Source organism: Tachyglossus aculeatus, chromosome 8 (assembly GCF_015852505.1).
Source record: "Tachyglossus aculeatus isolate mTacAcu1 chromosome 8, mTacAcu1.pri, whole genome shotgun sequence".
In the NCBI taxonomy this organism is placed as follows: domain Eukaryota; kingdom Metazoa; phylum Chordata; class Mammalia; order Monotremata; family Tachyglossidae; genus Tachyglossus; species Tachyglossus aculeatus.
This window is the reverse complement of record NC_052073.1, coordinates 16,163,282-16,182,386: the sequence shown is the minus strand read 5'-3', so window position 1 is coordinate 16,182,386 and position 19,105 is coordinate 16,163,282. Positions and strand designations below refer to the sequence as shown.

Below are 19,105 nucleotides of genomic sequence, written 5' to 3'. Positions count from 1 at the left end.
TTTAGACAAAGAATACGGCTCTACAGCTAGCACTTTAATTCCAAATCTAAACGACTCCATTTTTAGCATTTTAAAATGCTCACAGACACACTGCAGCCCTCTCAGCTCTCACGATAACAGCTGGTTACAGCCCGTAACAGGGACTCTCCTATTTGATTTGCCTTCCTGCATACCCAGAGTCTTTCCCTTCCCCCAAGGCAGCCGCTTTGTTTAAAAATAGCTCTTTGCTGGCTTTTGCTGTGTTGGTAGTTTACATAAGCACTTAATGGGGAAGGGATCCTTGCAGTGGCTCCAAGGTACTCGGACTAATAGAAAGTTTCTGGATATGAGATGTACTTCAGGAACGAGCTAAGGGTACAAATATAAAGTTAAAGGGATTGTGTACTACCTAAATAGGCTTATTTCCTCCAAATGTATGCCTCCACTACTTGTATGGCACCATATTTGTGATGCCAATTAAAAAAAAAAAGAGCTCTCACCACCAAAATAAAGTCCAAAAGACAAAAGGTTAAATCTCTGTGCTGTTCTCAGATGGTGGGGGATTCTTTACTAAACTAATTTTACTTGTATTAAATCACACTTTTCATACAAAGACAACCTGAAGGGAACAATATTTTTTCTGACAGTAACAAGATTAGGCGATGGACAAAGCCACGGACAATGGGCAGAGAGCTGGAAGGACAACGGGAATGAGTATGGAAGGAGTGAGGGAAAGAGAAATGGGATGAGGCGGGAAGGGGAAAAAGAGAGGAGTGAATGGGAAAGATCAAAAAGGGAAAGGAAAGAAGGAGAGGGGAGAGAGGCCCCCAAAGAGAAAACGATAGAAAGAAAGCAGAGAAAGGAAAAGAAATGAGGTGGGAAAGGGGAAAAGGATAGGAGGGGACAAGAGTTAGGAGGGAACTATTTCTGCTTTAGTTCTCTGCCAACCACTTCCATCTGCACAAGCTGGAGCCCCAGTTACTTTCCAGATGACTGAGGCCTGCCAGCGAGCCACTGGATTCCAGGCAAGGGAGGATTTGTTGCCCAGACCATGGCCTGGATGGAAGAGGGGGTTCCCAGAATGTGTTTGGTAAAGCTCTTATGGAAAGTGACATCACTTCTAGGTTGCACTGGCTGGAAAGAGTTCCATTTGGCTGGGGTTAGTTCAGTAGACATGCTGCTGGCACTAAGGCTTCGGGGTCCATTTCTGTCACCCAATCAATTGTGGGTTCTCTAGTGGGCATTTATTGTCATAGGCTTTTCAAGTGGCAGGATGGAACTATAAAATTTGTTGCTGTTCCCACCAAATGTGGCTTGTCTGATAATACTACAGCACACGGTTTTATAAATAAAAGTACCATAATTCTGATAAATTATGATATATCTCTGCTTTCAGTTATCTCTAAGTTCATATATAGTATTTTCTGTGGGTTTCACAGTGTGCTTGTTTTACACAAAGGGAAGAAATTTTAAAAATTTTAAAAAGACTGAGGTCTGCCAAAATCCTGTGGCTCTACTGTGACTGCTTTCAATGACATTCTCCTCTTCTTCCATGTCAAAGGCTTTGTGTCCCACAATCATACTGTTTCCAATAGTAGACAACTAGTTTACAACACCTTGAGAGTATATTTATAATGTATGAACAAAATGAAGGTGGGAAGGGGAAGTAAGATGGATGCAAACACAACTGAGACAAGATGATGAAAACATGTCAGAATATATTCTTTTTTACCGTGGGTTCTAATTATGAATTTATTGGACCTATTCTTACTTCAGACATTAATTCCTCAAAACTCTCAAAAAACCCCTCAGTATATTTTCAGGGTGATATTATTGTGTATATATAATTCAGCTGTCATCACCTACTACAAATTCAAAATACAACAAGGACCTCACATAATGTTTCCTTTTTTGTAGAAAGAGTGGGGCAAGGCAAAAAGTATGATAACTTCAAGATATTTTCAAGGCATTTGTCAAATGCTTACTATGTGTCAAGCATTATTCCATGTGCTGGGGTAGATACAAGTTTATCAGGTTGGACACAGTCCCTACACTATATGGAAAACACAGTCTAAACAGGTGGAAGGAGAATTTAATCCGCATTTTACGGATAAGGTAACTGAGTCATAGAGAATTTAAGTGATTTGCCCAAGGTCATACAGCAGTCATGCAGATCTGGGATTAGAACTCAGGTCCTCTGATAACCAGGCCCATACTCTTTCCACTAGGCTATGCTGCTTCTTATGAAATAGTAAAATACAGTTCAAATTTTTACATTGAATAACTTTTAAAATATCAAACGGACATTTTTTCGAACTGTATATTGTTTTAAAGTTCTGGCAAAAAGGCTCAAAAATCTTTTAAAGAAATGTTATCTCTTCACTGGATGAAAAGATATTCCATTTCTCTTAATAAAAATGAAGCAATACTAAAAGCAAATAATAAAATTCACAGTACATATTTTAGTAAGGTGTTTCCCAATATTTTTGAAATTGTGACTTTCAAAGGGAAAGTAGACTCTTCCAAGTGCTTAGTACAGTGCTCTGCACACAATAAGCACTCAATACAATTGATTGATTAATAAAAACCCCAAGGATGCTTGAACAAATGCCATTCCTTATATAAATGCATTTATACACAAATGCATTAAGCATTTGATATTTATTGCCCACTCAGCCCAACAGTACTTACATACATGCAAATAATTTATTTTAACATCTTCCCCTTAGACTGTAAGCTCCTTGTGGGCAGGGAACATGTCCATGAGCTGTTCTACTGCATTCTCCCAAGTGCTTGGTACAGAGTTTTCCACACAGGGAATGCTCTACAAATACTATGCACAGTGGATAGAGCACGGGCCTGGGACTCAGAAGGTTGTGAGTTCTAATCCCGGCTCTGCCATTTGTCTGCTGTGTGACCTTGGGCAAGTCAATTCACTTCTGTGTGCTTCAGTTTCCTCTTCTGTAAAATGGGGATTGAGACCTTGAGTCCCACGTGATAAAGGGACTGTGTTCAACCCGATTTGCTTGTAACCAGGGCTTACTACGGTCCCTTTCGTACAGCACGTGCTTAACAAATACCAGATTTATTATTACTACTATGGTTTGAGTGATATTTCTTTGAAAAAGCGTGAGAGGGGAATAATGGGGGAGTTTATACCCACAGTTTGAGCTGTACTCCCAGATCTGTTCATCCCAGTTCTCAATCTGGCTCAAAATCATAGGTTTTGGGCCTGTTTTTTCTTTAAAAACTGCCCCCTCCCAGTCCTCATCCCTCCTCTTTTCCCCCCAAAATCCTGTCCCCTTATCGCCCCTGCACACACAATGAAAAGTTGGTAGTAATGATCTGTACATAACATTAAAATACCGCAAGCAAGTGCTAAGTACAGTACTCTGCACACAGTAAGCACTCAATAAATATGACTGAATGAAATATTCCTGTTGGGCAAAATGTCTTTTAATACCACATGATGATATATCAGCCAAATCCAGCCAAATCATTTAAAACAATGATCACCAAAATCTTCACCAAAATCTATATCCACTTATGGACAATGTATCTTTCATTATATTATCTTGTTGTCTGTCTCCCTCTTCTAGACTGTGAGCCCGTTGTTGGGTAGGGACCGTCTCTATGTGGTGCCGAGTTGTGCTTCCCAAGCGTTTAGTACAGTGCTCTACACATACTAAGCACTCAATACACACGATTGAATGAATGAATGAATCTAAAGAAAGGGTGTGAATTTATGCAAGTATTTGTTTTCTACAATTAAGAACATTCTTTAAGATTAATCAAAATTTGTAATATTTTTATTGCATATAGTTAGCTTTAGGCAAAAACGTTAATGACAAATTTAAAAATGCCAAACATTCATTTTCTCCCCCAGAATATTTCAGACACCCCTCCTCTTTTACATATTTGGTATTTACAACATTGGGGGAATAATTCAGAGATTCTCCATTAATTTCCTGCAGAGTCTCAGATCACATCAAATTGATTCCCTACAAATCTTGGTTTGTTTTTAACAGATAAGCGATTATACCAGCACATTTTATTTTTCCTATTAATGCTAAGTGGTAAAATGAGAAATGCAACTGCTGCCTATTTTCTAACTTCTCCGTGAAGTTTCCCCTAATTAATTCTCAATAACAACAGATATTTCTACCATCTGTTTCAAAAAGTTATTGCTGACAGTCAGAAAAATGACATTCTAGCCTGAATGACAATTTTATTTTCAGAAATTTTTGAAATGAACAGTTCTTTCTCAATGTTGACCGGCTAGCTGGACGTCACTGATGTCTGGACTAACCCCCCTATTGTTCTAAGCCTTCGGCACTGGCAGCCGGACATCCACATTGATGCCAGCAGCATGGCTTGGTGGAAGTCAGAGGACCTAGGTTCTAATTCTGCTCTACCACCTGCCTGCTGTGAGACTCTGGGCAAGTCACTTAACTTCTCTGTGTCTCCATTTCCTCATCTACAGAATGGAGATTAAACACCCGTTTCTGTTCTTTCTTGGACTGTGAGCCCCATGTAGGACAGGGACTTTGTCCACCCTGATTAATCTGTATTTCCCCAGCATTTAGAAAAGTGGTTGACACATGTGCTTTAACAAATACTATTTTTTAAAAAAATGTTCATTCATGAGGCAATTCTCACCCAATCGCTGAATACCAATGGACCAACCAATTTGAAAGAACAAGTTGGACCAGAAAACATTTTGTCTGCACAAAATGGATATCACATAGACCTGTTTTTCCTTTAGCATGGCTTTTGCCAATTTTGCTCCCCTTGTCATCAGCCCCCTTCCTCTTATTATCTATAGTCTGGGTATAGGAGGGTACATGAAGATTCCAAATAGCTCCTCGTGGGCTACTATGCTCCCCTAAGAGTTCAGTACAATGCTTTGCACTCAATAAGTACCACTGATTGATTTAGAATAAAATGGATCATCCTTCTTTTGAAACTTCCTTTTCATCACATTGGAAGTACCTTTAAAATTAATGTACCTAACTGAAGAATGGAAGTATGTAAAAACTGCATTATTCCTGCCTCCTGAAAATGTCTTGATGAATAAAATAATTTTTACAGTGTAGAGTTTTATGTATAATTTTTTTTCCCTCCAAATGGGACATAAACTGCAACCAAGTTTTGACCCATTTTTCAATTCCACCAAACACTACATTTTCTCAAAATATTAACTGGAACCAGCAAATCTAAACATTTATTGACTTTGCCACATCACCTCCACTAACACCCAGTTTAAATAAAAATGTCTGTAAGCACCTTGACTACTTCAGGCTTTCCTGCTCCATGTAATTAATTCCTTTTAAAGGGAAAACACTTTAGCCCTGAAAAAAATATTTTTTTCTTAAAGAGAAAACGTTTTATTCAAGCATCAGCCAACCATGCTCAACTTTAGAATAATGATGTTCATTCATTCATTCAGTTGTATTTATTGAGTGCTTACTGTGTGCCGAGCACTGTACTAAGCACTTGGGAAGTACAAGATGGCAACATATAGAGATGGTCCCTACCCAACAGCAGGCTCACAGTCTAGAAGGGGGAGACAGACACCAAAACAAAACATATTAACAAGATAAAATGAATAGAATAAATATGTACAAATAAAATAAATGGAGTAATAAATACGTACAAACATATATACATACATCCAGGTGCTGTGGGGAGGGGAAGGAGGTAAGACGGGGGATGGGGAGGAACAGGAGGGGGAGAGGAAGGAGGGAGCTCAGTCTGGGAAGGCCTCCTGGAGGAGGTGAGCTCTCAGTAGGATGTGAATAGAATACCCTCTATTAAATACTAATGGTCTGCTAATTATGTCATAACTGGCTGATGAAATTTTTCTTTATTATTAATTCACATGGGGGTCTTCTACATTTCTAATGCCATACTATTTTCATGGGAAACAGCATGACCTAGTAGATCTGATTCAGGCCTAGAAGTCGGGACTGGGTTCTAATTCTGCCTCTGCCATTTGACTGCTCTATGACTTTGGGCGAGTCACTAAGCTTCTCTTACCCATCTGTAAAGTGGGGATTAAGACTGTGAGCCCCATGTGGGACAGGGATTTTGTCCGACCTGATTAGCTTGTATCATCCCCAGGGCTTAGAGAGTAGTGCTTGACACATAGTAGGTGCTTAAATACCATCATCATCAACATTTTCAAATCCATATTAAATAAAAAATTATACAGCAGTATCAGAGAAATGGGTCCCGATGTTTTTATTCAATGAATAGAATTTTAGGGCTAAATCTCTACGGCAGTTCTGAATGAGGTTCCACCCCTCGTAATGTAACTTTGATGCATTTAATGACCTAAATGAATGATCAACTCAGCACTTGCAAGGTACATGACTAAGCAGCGTTTCATTTGTGCACAAACACACACTGGTTTTCTGTATAAACTCTTCAAGAGCCAGAATCTCTGCATTTATTAATTCAATCTGACTTTCAAAAACCAAACACAATTGCCTTAGAAATCTGTTACAATTTAAGTTATGTGTTAGGCAGCAAGGTCACAGACCTGGCAGGACAAATTTCCCCACAGGGATCTGCCTGAATCATTTGGAACATTCTGGGAGAAAGTTGGCTTCTCTGCCAATAGTGGGAGAGCTCCTCTCCCGGGGGGGATGGGGCCTTTAAAGGAAAATCAGAGTTGGGAGCTTCCTGTTGGCTGGAAGGTGTGCTGCTCTCCTAGTTACTTAAGAAACAGACAAAAGAGTGGTAAAGATGAGATTTTACTACTCTCTACTCTAAGCTATTGTTGGGGTAAAAAGGAAGTTGGAGTGGGTTCACTAAATCACTACCTTACTTTGGGGGTTATCTCTGATTAAACCCTATTTCCCACCTGTTTCCTCAAGCAAAATTCTTATGGCATCTGCCTTCTACTAATCAGATCCTCAGCTTGGGCCTGATAGTCTTAAACCTCATCAGCTTTATATAATACCTTAATTTTAGCATTTTTCTGTCGTGATTTTTTACCAAAACCTGGGTTTACCATTGGGATCTGTACCTCCCGAGCGATGGAATACAAAGACAGGAACCTGGGATGGTGGAAGAGACGTAGAAGTAGGGAGATGGTCTGTGCTAGTGGTTGTAATGTTCCAGACACTTTCACCTCTAAACTAGCAAAGCTCCCTCTTGCCATAGGTTCCAGGAGTCACACCACCTAGCACAGACTTTCTAATTCTAAGGCAGTGGAATACAGCATCAAAAAGAGTTAGCACTTTCCTATTCTGGAAGGCAGTGTGGCATAACTTTTCAAAGGCAAGAATGTTTCCTGGTCTTCCAGAGTACTGGTTCAAGCTTTATAAAAGAAGGGGTGTCAGGTTGGTGCCAAACTGCTTTATATGCTCAACTCCAAGTCCATCTGCTCACTCTTCTCTCTCTCTCTTTAAAATGTCCTTTTCCTTTTTAACTATGCCACAGCAAGCCTACAAACACAAAATCCCTGTACCTGATCCTTTTCATTAATTCTTCTATACCGACCATACTATCATAAGTTGACCAAGAAGTTTTGTCAATGGCCCTGCCCAGTACATAATCAGTAATTGTGCGGGCATTTTTCTTGCTTGGGATTCAGAAGGTTAGATGGGAGTGCTTTCTCTTCCTGCTAATCCACATATCTCTTCCTGCCAATCCACATTATCTATCTATATACATATGTGTGTGTGTGTGTGTGTATATATATAACTCTAGGTGTGCCTGCCTATCTATAGTTAACTGTGTAAAAAAAACCCCAAAACACCCCTGGTTATTTCTCAGATCAACTGTATTGAAAGTTTAATGTCCACCATTCTTCTCCAAATCTTATTCTATAATGGCACTTCTACTTTGGCTTATATGTTGTTTTAATTTGGTCTTCTTGGACGGTGACAAATTTTAACTTCACTCATAGCAACTGCTGGTCTGAACTGCTGTGAGTGATATCTCTGCCTACTTTCAAGACAACAGTGAAAGTTTCATATCAGTATTTTTTTTAAAATGTCATGTGATTCCACCGATAGCATTGTTCTTTTGGTAGAGTTGGCCCCAGTACATGCAATTGACTGCGCTCCTCCACTTCACTGATTTTTTTTGTTAATCAATAAAAAAATCCGTAGGTCACTCTTTTTCTATGCTTTCACGTGATTAAAATCCCTTTGTAACATGGTATATGTTCATGTCTTTTGACATGCACCTTCTACTTCATCATCATCATCAAACTTGGCGCTTGGGGAAGTACAATACAACAGAGTTAGCAGACACATTCTCTGCCCACAATAAGCTTACATTCTAGGGGAGACTGCCTTCATAGAATCCTCAATCTACCCTTTACACTGAGCTGTTTTCAATATGCTGTAATTTCTAATTTGAAGGATTTATGCCTAGTGAATAGAGCACAGGCCTAGGAGTCGGAAAGTCATGGGTTCTAAGCCTGGATCCACCACTTGTCTGCTGTGTGGCCCTGGGCAAGTCACTTCACTTCTCTGTTCCACAGTTACCTCACCTGTACAATAGGGATTAAGACTGTGAGCCCCCTGCTAGGGAATGTGGTCCACTGAGGCTTGCTGTTCTCAAGATGTACAGGGATTCTCTTTTTCTGACACTTCTCTGAGATACCATCATTGAGTTTTTAAACTGGTAATCCTTAGGGCGGTCCCACTGCCTGAGAAAGCACTTTGATTTTACTGGGCATGCATGGTGGGCAGTGTCTATGTGCTCTGTATGTTGGACATACAAAGGCTCACTGCACAATAACAACACACAGCTGTCTTGCATTATAGGTACTAGGAGTTATCCTAGAAAACTGTGAGGGTTGCATTTTTGATGAAACTTGTTTTATGAGAAAAATCACCCTAGAGTAACAGTCACAGATTTAATGGGAATTAGATGGTTTGAAGATACCATGACTGACTTCTTTGATATGGACTCCCATATTATTATGTCCACCACTGACAGAATATACTCATCCCATGCAATATTTCCCTGATTGTGGAAGAATTGAGGAACAGTCCTCCCACAACATGAGTCTGTTTTGCTATAACACAATCCACAAGTTGGTGCAAACAGATTTAGTGTACCATGTGTGACACTGGTCAAGGTGTGATGTGGCCACACTTCCATATTTCCCTGCCTCTGCCTCGGTTTTATTATGCATAACATACAGTATCTTGTTTCTTAATATTACTTTACAGACCATAGTTCTCAAATAATGCAACCTAGTGGCACTCTTCAGGGGAACCAACAGAGACATGCCCTGGCATGGGGCAATCAGATGGCTCCTGGACCACAGCCAGATGTTGCAAATGACAAATATTGCAGTAACTTAAGACTGGCATTCCTCTAGTTATTTAATAGCTTGTTCTTGTTTTTTAATCACTTCTATTTTTGCTCTTAAATGTTAGCATATTGTCGATTTGGTAATTTGCTTCCACTTGAGGTTCCTTTTAGATTTTAAACTCTCCAGTGGCTGGGACCATAAAATAGTGAAAGTTTCTCCAATGCTCATGCAGTGCTCCAAACGCAGTAAGGACTCAATAAATGCTAATCGGAGTGTTGAAGCTTGAACCCCTATAAACTTGAGATCCCATACCACCATACTTGAGCGACTTTAAGCTCTACAGTGTCATATTCTCTAAGGCATCTGAGGCCCATACCATAGGGATGATTTGGTATGGCTCTTCTTATATTTACTCCTCACTCTCGGCTTCAAGGCTGTCCATCACCTCGCCCCCTCCTACCTCACCTCCCTTCTGTCCTTCTCCAGCCCAGCCCGCACCCTCCACTCCTCTGCCGCTAACCTCCTCACTGTACCTCGTTCACACCTGCCCTCCCTCCGCACATCCGCCAAGGTAGCTCTCTTCCTCCCTTCACAACCCTACTGAGAGCTCACCTCCTCCAGGAGGCCTTCCCAGACTGAGCCCCGTTTTTCCCCTCCTCCTCCCCGTTCCCCCCGCCCTACCTCCTTCCCCTCCCCACAGCACTTGTATATATATTTGTACAGATTTATTACTCTAGTTTACTTGTACATATTTACTATTCTACTTATTTTGTTAATGATGTGCATATAGCTTTAATTCTATTTGTTCTGACGATTTTGACACGTGTCTACATGTTTTGTTTTGTGTCTATCTCCCCCTTTCAGACTGTGAGCCCATTACTGGGTAGGGACCGTCTCTGTATGTTGCCGACTTGTACTTCCCAAGCGCTTAGTACAGTGCTCTGCACACAGTAAATGCTCAATAAATACGATTGAATGAATTTACACATACACAGAGCAACTCAACACCCATTCACGCTGTAAATCCTGGTATTCAGTTTTTTTAAAAAAAAATTCCTTCTACTCAGAGACTGGATTAGGAACCAGGCATTCTCTCCTGTCCAGCAACCCTGGGCTCTGCGCAAGGTATGGGATAAAACATTAGTATGAGTATCATATCTGGTGTAACAGAAAGCCTCTTTCATCACTAGATAGTCAACCATCATATTCCAAGATGACACCACGGATGGTGAACTTTACCCATGTGTAAGTATGGTTGAATAACCCAATACATGCCTGAAAATCTTCTACATCATGGCGTGTACCGGCTGTCCCAATTTGGAATGATATTTTTGCTATTTTTAGCACATGTTGCTGTTCTTGGTTTTGCCTGTTAGTCTTGTGATTCTCCCAAACCCTCTGTTCAGATCAGTCTGGTATGTTTGCTGTTGTATCTCAACAGTCTGCCACGCTTCAGGGAACGAAGCTGTACTTCTCCGCATCCTTATTTTTCCCTATTTCACGGTGCCAAATAAAAGCTATTTAGGGACGCCAAAGTCACCTATTCTAAGCACACACCCCATCTAATGAGGCTATGTTTCAATGGGAAGCAGCATGGCAGGCCTGGGAGTTAGAGGATCTGGGTTCTAATCTGGCTTTCACCACATCATAATAATATTCACTTACTATGTGCCAAGCACTGTACTAAACACTGCGGTAGATACAAGATAATCAGGTTCCACATAAGGCTTACAGTTTAAGTTGGAGGGAGAGCAGATACTGAATTACTGTTCTGTAGACGAGGGTACTACAGTTCAGTGTCAGTGTCAGTGTCAAGTTCAGTGTCTGAACTTCTCGGTGCCTCAATTCCCTCATCTGTAAAATGGGGATTAAGACTGTGAACCCCACATGGAACATGGACTGTGTCCAACCTGATTAACCTGCATCAGCCCCAGTGCTCAGTGCAGTGCCTGGCCAATAGGAAGCATTTAAAAGAGCTTAGTATTCGGCATTTAGGCTCTCCATTAACCTGTAAACTCCTTGAGGGCAGGAATTATGTTTATCACCAATACTGTACTCTCCTAAACAGTTAGTTCTGGTAGGTGAAAGTGTACATCAGATCTCTTGTAAACGCATGGGCCCTTGAGCAACATATGGTCCTCTAATGTCACTTGTGGAAGTCAATCATTTCTCCTAACTCTACCACTCCTCTCTCACATTCCCTTCTTCCCTCCTAGCATCATGCCATAGAGAGAAAAATATCTGGCTGCAAGCTCCATGTCGCTCCTGGCACAAAGAGCATTTGGGAGATACTGTTACACCTGCTTTTAGCAGGCATATGGGGTATTAATCGGGCAGGACAGGAGCCAGGATCTCAGTGTAACTGTAGCAGTTAATACTGCTTTTGGGTTTGAGCTACTACAGTTGCTCTGGAGTTTCTACAGCGACATTCTGGAATTTGCATTGTGCTTGCAAGACTCTACATTGGCAGCAGTGCAGTGGAGGCAGAGACACTTAAATGACAGAAGATAAGATGACAGACATCCTTCCTCCCCCATTAGGTTGTAAGTTCCTTGAGAGAAGGGTCTATATCTTCTTACTTTTATTATATATTTCCAAATGCTCTTCGCATGATGGATACTCAGTTAAATACTGCTCCTGCTGATGATAATGACTTGCAATTGTTAACGGCACTCTGACCCTCACGCTGGGAACTGCTGTTGCCTGGGTTACAGGCTACCTCACATTCAAAATACACAGTCATCACAAGGATTCTTCCTTGTTGGAAGCAATGTGGCCTAGTGGAAGGAGTGCAGACTTGGCAGTTAGAAGACCTGGGTTCCAACCCTGGCTCTGTCACTAGTCTGCTGTGTTACCTAGGGCAAGTCACCTAACATCTCTGTGCTTCAGTTTCTTCATCTGTAAAATGGGGACTGGGACTGTGAGCCCCATGTGGGACACAGACTGTGTCCAAAATGATTGTCTTTAACCTAAGGTCATATCTCCTCCAAGTGGCCTTCTCTGATGAAGTCCTTTGTTTCCCCGGCTCCCTTTCCCTTCTGTGTCATCAATGCACTTGGATCTGTGACCTTTGAGCATTTGATATTTGCCCAATAGCACTTCTGCACATATCCATAAATTACATGTTTATAAATTATTTATGTGAATGTCTTACCCCCCACTCTAGTCTGAAAACTCATTTTGGGCAAGGAACTTGTCTATCAACTCTGCTGTACTGTACTCTCCCAAGTGCTTAGTACAGTGCTCTGCACATAGTAAGCACACAAATACTACTGATGATGATCTACCCCAGCGTTTAGTACACTGCCTGACATATAGGAAGTGCTGAACAAATACCATTAAAAAAAAAGTTGAGTCACTAAGTAGCAGGAAGAAGCTTTTCACTGTTAACACCCAAATGTGAAATATGCTCAAAGCTGTTGAGAGGCAAAGTGGGAGGCTTCTTCCCAACAAGGCTATGGCTCATCCCTTGAAGCTGCCCATCCTGTAGCTAGTCTCAGAAAGCAAGCCGGAATTGGGATGAAGCAAATGAGAACGGACCCAAAGGTGCTTCATTAGACAACACCTTCATTGTTGCCCGGTAAAACCCTTATTCAGAAAGTTAAGGACCCTGATTTTTGAAAACTAAAATAGAAGTAACTGTCTTATTCCATCTCTCTAGTCACCAATGAAAAGGCAATAACAGTCACATTCCTAACGAGTTTACTTTTGAGTAATATGTTGCATTATAGAAGCAAAGGAACATGGGAAACCCACATAAAAGCACCTAGAACATATACTCTATATTAAGAATTTTTTTTAATGTTGAATTTATATTCTAAACATAGGTGGTCACGGCAGGACATTACATTTAAACTGCAGCTCTCTTATCAGGAGTGCTTAGCAGGAACAGAAATTAATGTAACCTGATTTGGGCTTTTTAGGTCTAACTACACAGATCTTTAAAAAGTAGTTTCTACCTCCATTAATGGTACAGATAGAGACTGGACAAATTAGCCAGAAAGCTAGATCAGTCATCTAATAGCCCTGAATTTGGAATCAATCATGAGAAACACAATGAGGCTATAAGGATCTGAGTGGGCTGTGCCTTCAAAGCCAGTACAAAGTAAATCACTGGGGCAATTCAGGCAAAAATATACATTTGTCTGAAAATTGTAGATATGCTATTAATAATAATAATAATAATAATGGCATTTATTAAACGCTTACTATGTGCAAAGCACTGTTCTAAGTGCTGGTTAATGCAGTATGACCAGTTTCTAAGAAAGTTTAGTTGATCACTTGAAGACCTGAACATATTTTTCTCAAAGTCTCTATAAAGTTATACATTTCAAGAAAGCATCTAGCAACAAAAATCAGAACACAGCTCACTCTTATGTACAAAATATTTTTGGGAGACAAATCAATCAATGGTATTTATTGAGCATGTACTGTGTGCAGAGCACTGTACTAAGCTCTTGGAAGAGGTACAATATAATCCAAGTAGATAAACTTCACATTCTAATACCATCTCAATTCTCAATGGACATTAACTTGGGACTATAATAAAACTTAAGTAGGTCAAGAGTTGAAAATAAGGTCCTTGGGAAAAAAAAGTTCCATTAAATGATCAAAGAGGAATTTTTTTTGGCTAAAAAGCACATATTGCAAAAATCAATATTCCACTAGATGGAGCATGATGGTAAAATCATCAATGGGATAACTCAGTTTGACTTCCACAAAATCAATGACCAGAGATTGAATTAACTAAAAAAGTACAACAGAATTGGGGATTGGGCTTTTTTAAAAAAATTAATTAATATATGGGTCAATCTGACACATCTATATATAATAGTAATGCAGTATTACCATCATGACATACAAAAAGGAATGAAATACTTTAGGAAAAACATCACTTGGCTCCTATTATCAACAAAATACGGCAACAGCAATCAGAATGAATTTTTTATTCTATCTACGATCTTTAAATGCCTCAAGGTCAACTCAACCAGTTGTCTAACTAGGATGATGCATTTCGATTTATTTTACGCCAAGACATAATGTCAAACCAATTTTAAATGATCCAGCTACAGTTATATTTTCATTATGTACCAAAAAGAGAAGAGCGTGTTTCATATACATAATGTACCTCACTATAAACACAAAAGGATTACAGAAGCAAACTTAATTCTAAGTGGCAATAATTACCTTAGGTCTAAGAAAAAATCATTAACAAATCATAATTATATGCCTGAACTATGGAACTGACACCTATTACTTGATCAAAATTAATCTCCTCATACCTTTATTAAATCATTTGGAAAATTAGACTTTGCTGAAGAAGTAAAAGTGTGCTACTTACTATTGGGCACAGTCAATCAATTGATATTCATTAGATCTCTCGTAGCAGGCTCTCACACCTTCATCCTGCCAAAGTGTTTTGGTATGTTCATAGAACTCCTAAAAGTGAAACACAGGAATATAATTTCAATAAAAAAATTGACAAGAAAGTATCAATAAAATGAGAGAGCTGACTTACCATTTCTTTAGGTCTACAAAAAAAAAACATGTGGAAAAAATTATCACATGCTCTTTTTCATCTTAATTTAGTGTTACTTTCACCACTTCACCTTAACTATGTCACCATTACAGTTGCACCATGCCAATGGTAATTTCGATGCCTAGGTAATTTATTATTTTATGGCATTTAAGCACTTATTACTTGCCAGGCATCTAAGCATGTACTATTGCAGGTTCTACCACCAACTTATTAGTTAATCTTATAGAAGCAACACATTCTGAAATGAATATAATAATTCTTTGCCTCACAAGTATGTTATTAGGATTAATAAATTATGTTTTACAAAGCAGTTTGCGATTCCTAGAGCTAATACTCTACAAATACAAAATATTATAAAGAAAGCATACCTACAAGCAACTTCTCTTCTCTGAAGGTACTGATTATAATGTTCACACCTTTTGGTTTAAGTTTTAGGCATAGGATTCAGGAGCTAAGTGGCTAAAAATAATTCAGAACTCTTAGGGGGATTACATGCCATATGAACTGAAGAATGCATAGAACATTAAACCCTCTTATTTCTACTTCCTTTCTAATTAAAGGAAAGCCAGCCTAGAGAAACCCAAACTCAACAAACACAGGAAGGAGAGGGAGGATGAAATCCTTTAAGAATTATACCCCAGGGCAATTAAAACTCAAGCCCTGAATATAGAAAATATGCAGATCCAGAAATTAAAACTACTTGCTGAAGGAGATTAAATCTAAGTTGAAAAGACGTATGTGTGAGGTCTTCATTCAGTTGGATTTATTGTGCACTATGAGCAGAGCACTGTACAAGTACTTGGGGGAGTACAATATAACAGGATTAGCAGAAACAGCCAAGGATTATGACTTTGCTATTTAAAAGAAACTATATGGGAGAATGAGCAAATAGCTGTGAACAACTTAGGGGGTCCCAAATGGGATCAGACATCCACAGCCTTGAACCTCAGCCCCACTTGGTCTCAAATGGCGAAGAGTCAGTTTGGTTTGACCTGACCCCATTTGCCTCTCTTCAGTGATTGAATGTTAGTAACACAGGACTGGGGGCCTACAAATTCTGGGCTTTGTCAGCAATTAGTGCTTGGTGCATCTCTAGATTTTATATACTGTGGTTGAGGAGAACAAGCAGTACACCTGTACTGATAATTTAGTTGGAGAAGATTTGTGGGAGGTGGGATTTTCAAAGAGCTTTGAATAAAAATATGGAATGCTTCATGAATTTGCTTGTCAAGAAGTCCTCTCTGTGTATGACTTTCTATAGATTGGTTTGTAAAATGTTTCTGGCTCCTCGCGGATTCCGGGATTCATCAGGGCACGTTAGTGACGTAAAAACTGATGATTTCAAGTTCATACTTTTAGTATAAAAAGATTATGTCTCTATGTGTTGCCAACTTGTACTTCCCAAGAGCTTAGTACAGTGCTCTGCACACAGTAAGCACTCAATAAATACGATTGATGATGATGATGATTCTGAAGCACAAGACCAGGCACAAATTGTCAAATAAAGATATTTGAGGCAATCCTCAAAAATAATGAGTTTCCAGAGAAATAGGTTTAGTATTGTCAGACATGCACTAGATCACAATGATAATATATTTTTAGAAATAAAATGCAATTTTGCCCATTAACTGACATAAGGATTTTGGGATGGTTTCAGACTTTGACTAAAGAATTCCCTATTCAATAATGAGGTGGCAGTGGAGTTTCCCATTGAAAACTACAGACTAGCCCAGTCCTTCGGCTCAGGACTGAGAACCTGCACCATGAAAACTGAGCTGTGTTCTGATTTTTGTTGCTAGATGTTTTCTTGAAATGTATAATGGTGGTGGCAACTAGATAAACAAGATCGAGGTACAGTGAGATGGTTAGCATTAAAGGAACAAAGTGGGTGGGCTGGTATCTGTGAAGTGCTTACTATGTGCCAGGCACTGTAAGTTCTGAGGTAAAATTTCCCATAAGTAATAGTCAGGCAGTTAGTTCCTGCATGTCACCATAAATGAATTTCTTGCTTCCATAATAAGGATTCATTTGTTGGCATAAGCTAACAAAACATCCTGGTATAGGTTCTTCCTATATAAATGTTTCCAGGAAGAAACATATCACTCATTTTATCTGTAGAAAAAATATTGGAACAAATAATCCCCAAATCAATTTTTAGGCATCAAGGACAAGGGTAATTATGATTTTCCATATCTCAGACAAATCAGTTGAAAAATTGAAAAGATTGTCCAAATAACAGAACCATGATCGAGGGAGTCCTGTCCCCCAGTTACTCTTTTTTTCCTTTATTATCTCTGAAGACTTTGCTGCTACTTCTTGGCTGCTTGAGAGAAGCAGTGTGGCTCATTGGAAAGAGCACGGGATTTGGGGTCAGAGGTCATGAGTTCAAATCTCAGCTCCACCAACTGTCAGCTGTGTGACTTTGGGCAAGGCACTTCACTTCTCTGGGCCTCAGTTACCTCATCTAGAAAATGGGGATGAAGACTGTGAGTCCCCCGTGGGACAACCTGACAACCTTGTAACCTCCCCAGCGCTTAGAACAGTGCTTTGCACACAGTAAGCACTTAATAAATGCATTATTGCTATTATTATTAAATAGAGATAAATAGACATGAATTACCCAGAGTTAATTCTTATCCCCAATCCACAATCTCCTTTGAGAGAAATCTAGGAAAGAGTCTAATGAACTATTCCTTTTATTTTTACTCTGGGCACTATCCCTTCTTGCCTATTAAATACAGTTGCTTCTACATTTCTTCCTTCTCTTGCAGTTCATCTTTAATCTTTCAATCTCTGTTGGCTCCTTCCTTTCTTTTTACTTTCAAACCTGCTCAAGCCTCCCGTGTTAAATAAGCTTCTGAATTCTACTTCACCCTCCAGTTATCACCCTATCTCCCTGTTCCTACTCTTGCCCAAGGTCCTTGAATGGGTTGAACACCCACTGCCTTCATTATCTCTACCAATTTTCAGTGATTAACCACAGTTGTAGTTAAGAAGTCCTTCTGCCTAATCAAGCTCTTGTTATAAACTTGGAGGCCATTTCTTTTCTGTCCCTTGAAACAGCTCATGATGTTCCTCATTTTTAATTCTTAAGTCATTACTTAGTCGTCTGTTCTTTGATGGATTAAGCGGCACTAACTCATTTAAGTCACCTCAATTTTTTGGTTTTAATCTTGTTGCTTTTTCCTGGATCCTATCTAGTCTTTCCCATGCTGCTCAGAGAATGCAAAGATCAAAATGGGAAACAATCTTAATAAGGATCAAATCCACAGTTGCGCTTTGAATGATAGCAGGGATGAAACAGAAGTAGAGTTGTCCTTTGGTTCAAAGGTGATACAAAGTGAGACTTCATTCATGAAGGTGTGCCTTTGAAAGTGAACTTTTTGCACATTCGTTCATCTTTTCTGGCCCCTAGAAATTGGGATGAGTATTATTCAGGTACCAATGATTATGCAGCATGGCCTTGTGGATAGAGCACAGGCCCAGGAGCCAGAAGGATCTGGGTTCTAATCCCAAGTCTGCCATTAGTCTGCCGTGTCACAACTTCTCTGTGCCTCAGTTACTTCATCTGTAAAATGGGGGTTAAGACTTGGAGCCCCAAATGGGACATGGACTGTGTCCAACCTGATAAGCTTGTATATACTCCAGCACTTGAGAGTGAAAGGACAGAAAAGAGAAGGAGAGAAGAGAGAAAAGAGGAGAAGAGAGTGTTATATAGCCCTACTGCCAGCTAGGAAATTTACTTTTATTTCTGATGTTGGTCTGTGCTCATGAATTCACATCCCCCCGTATTCACAGGTTCACACTGCAACATGGCTGTTGTCAGGAGAAGTTTTGACCTGTGGTCACAGAACAGAATATGTCTGACACCCCAACAGCAGGGGACAACACTGTGCTCTTATTCATTTGGTAAGACATCACTGTATAGGCGCCTTGTGGGCAGGGATCCCTCTTACCAACTCTACACTGTTGTACTCTTCTAAATGTGAGAAGCAGCATGACCTAGTGGAAAGAACATGGGCCTGGGAATCAGAGGACCTAGGTTCTAATACCAGCTCTGCCATGTGTCTCCTGAGTGACCTTGGGCAAGTCACTTAACCTCTCTGTGCCTCACTTACCTCATCTACAAAATGGGGGACTGAATATCTGTTTTCCCTTCTATTTAGACTGTGAGTCCCATGTGGAACCTGACTGTCCAGTTTCTACCCTAACACTTAGAACAGTGCTTGGCACATAATAAAAGTTTAACAAATACCCTAATTATTATTAAAAGGGCTTAGTACAGTGCTCTGTACACAGTAAGC

The 19,105-nt window shown here is 39.8% G+C and overlaps 1 protein-coding gene across 1 annotated transcript in view; it reads right to left on the bottom strand.

Annotated features, from left to right (window-relative positions):
* Positions 1-19,105, bottom strand: part of GNAS (GNAS complex locus) — a 133,688-nt gene that overhangs the window by 45,050 nt on the left and 69,533 nt on the right. The window contains exon 6 of the mRNA XM_038750374.1: positions 14,604-14,701. Within this exon, the coding sequence (XP_038606302.1) occupies positions 14,604-14,701 (98 nt within the window). The remainder of the gene's footprint in view (positions 1-14,603; positions 14,702-19,105) is intronic.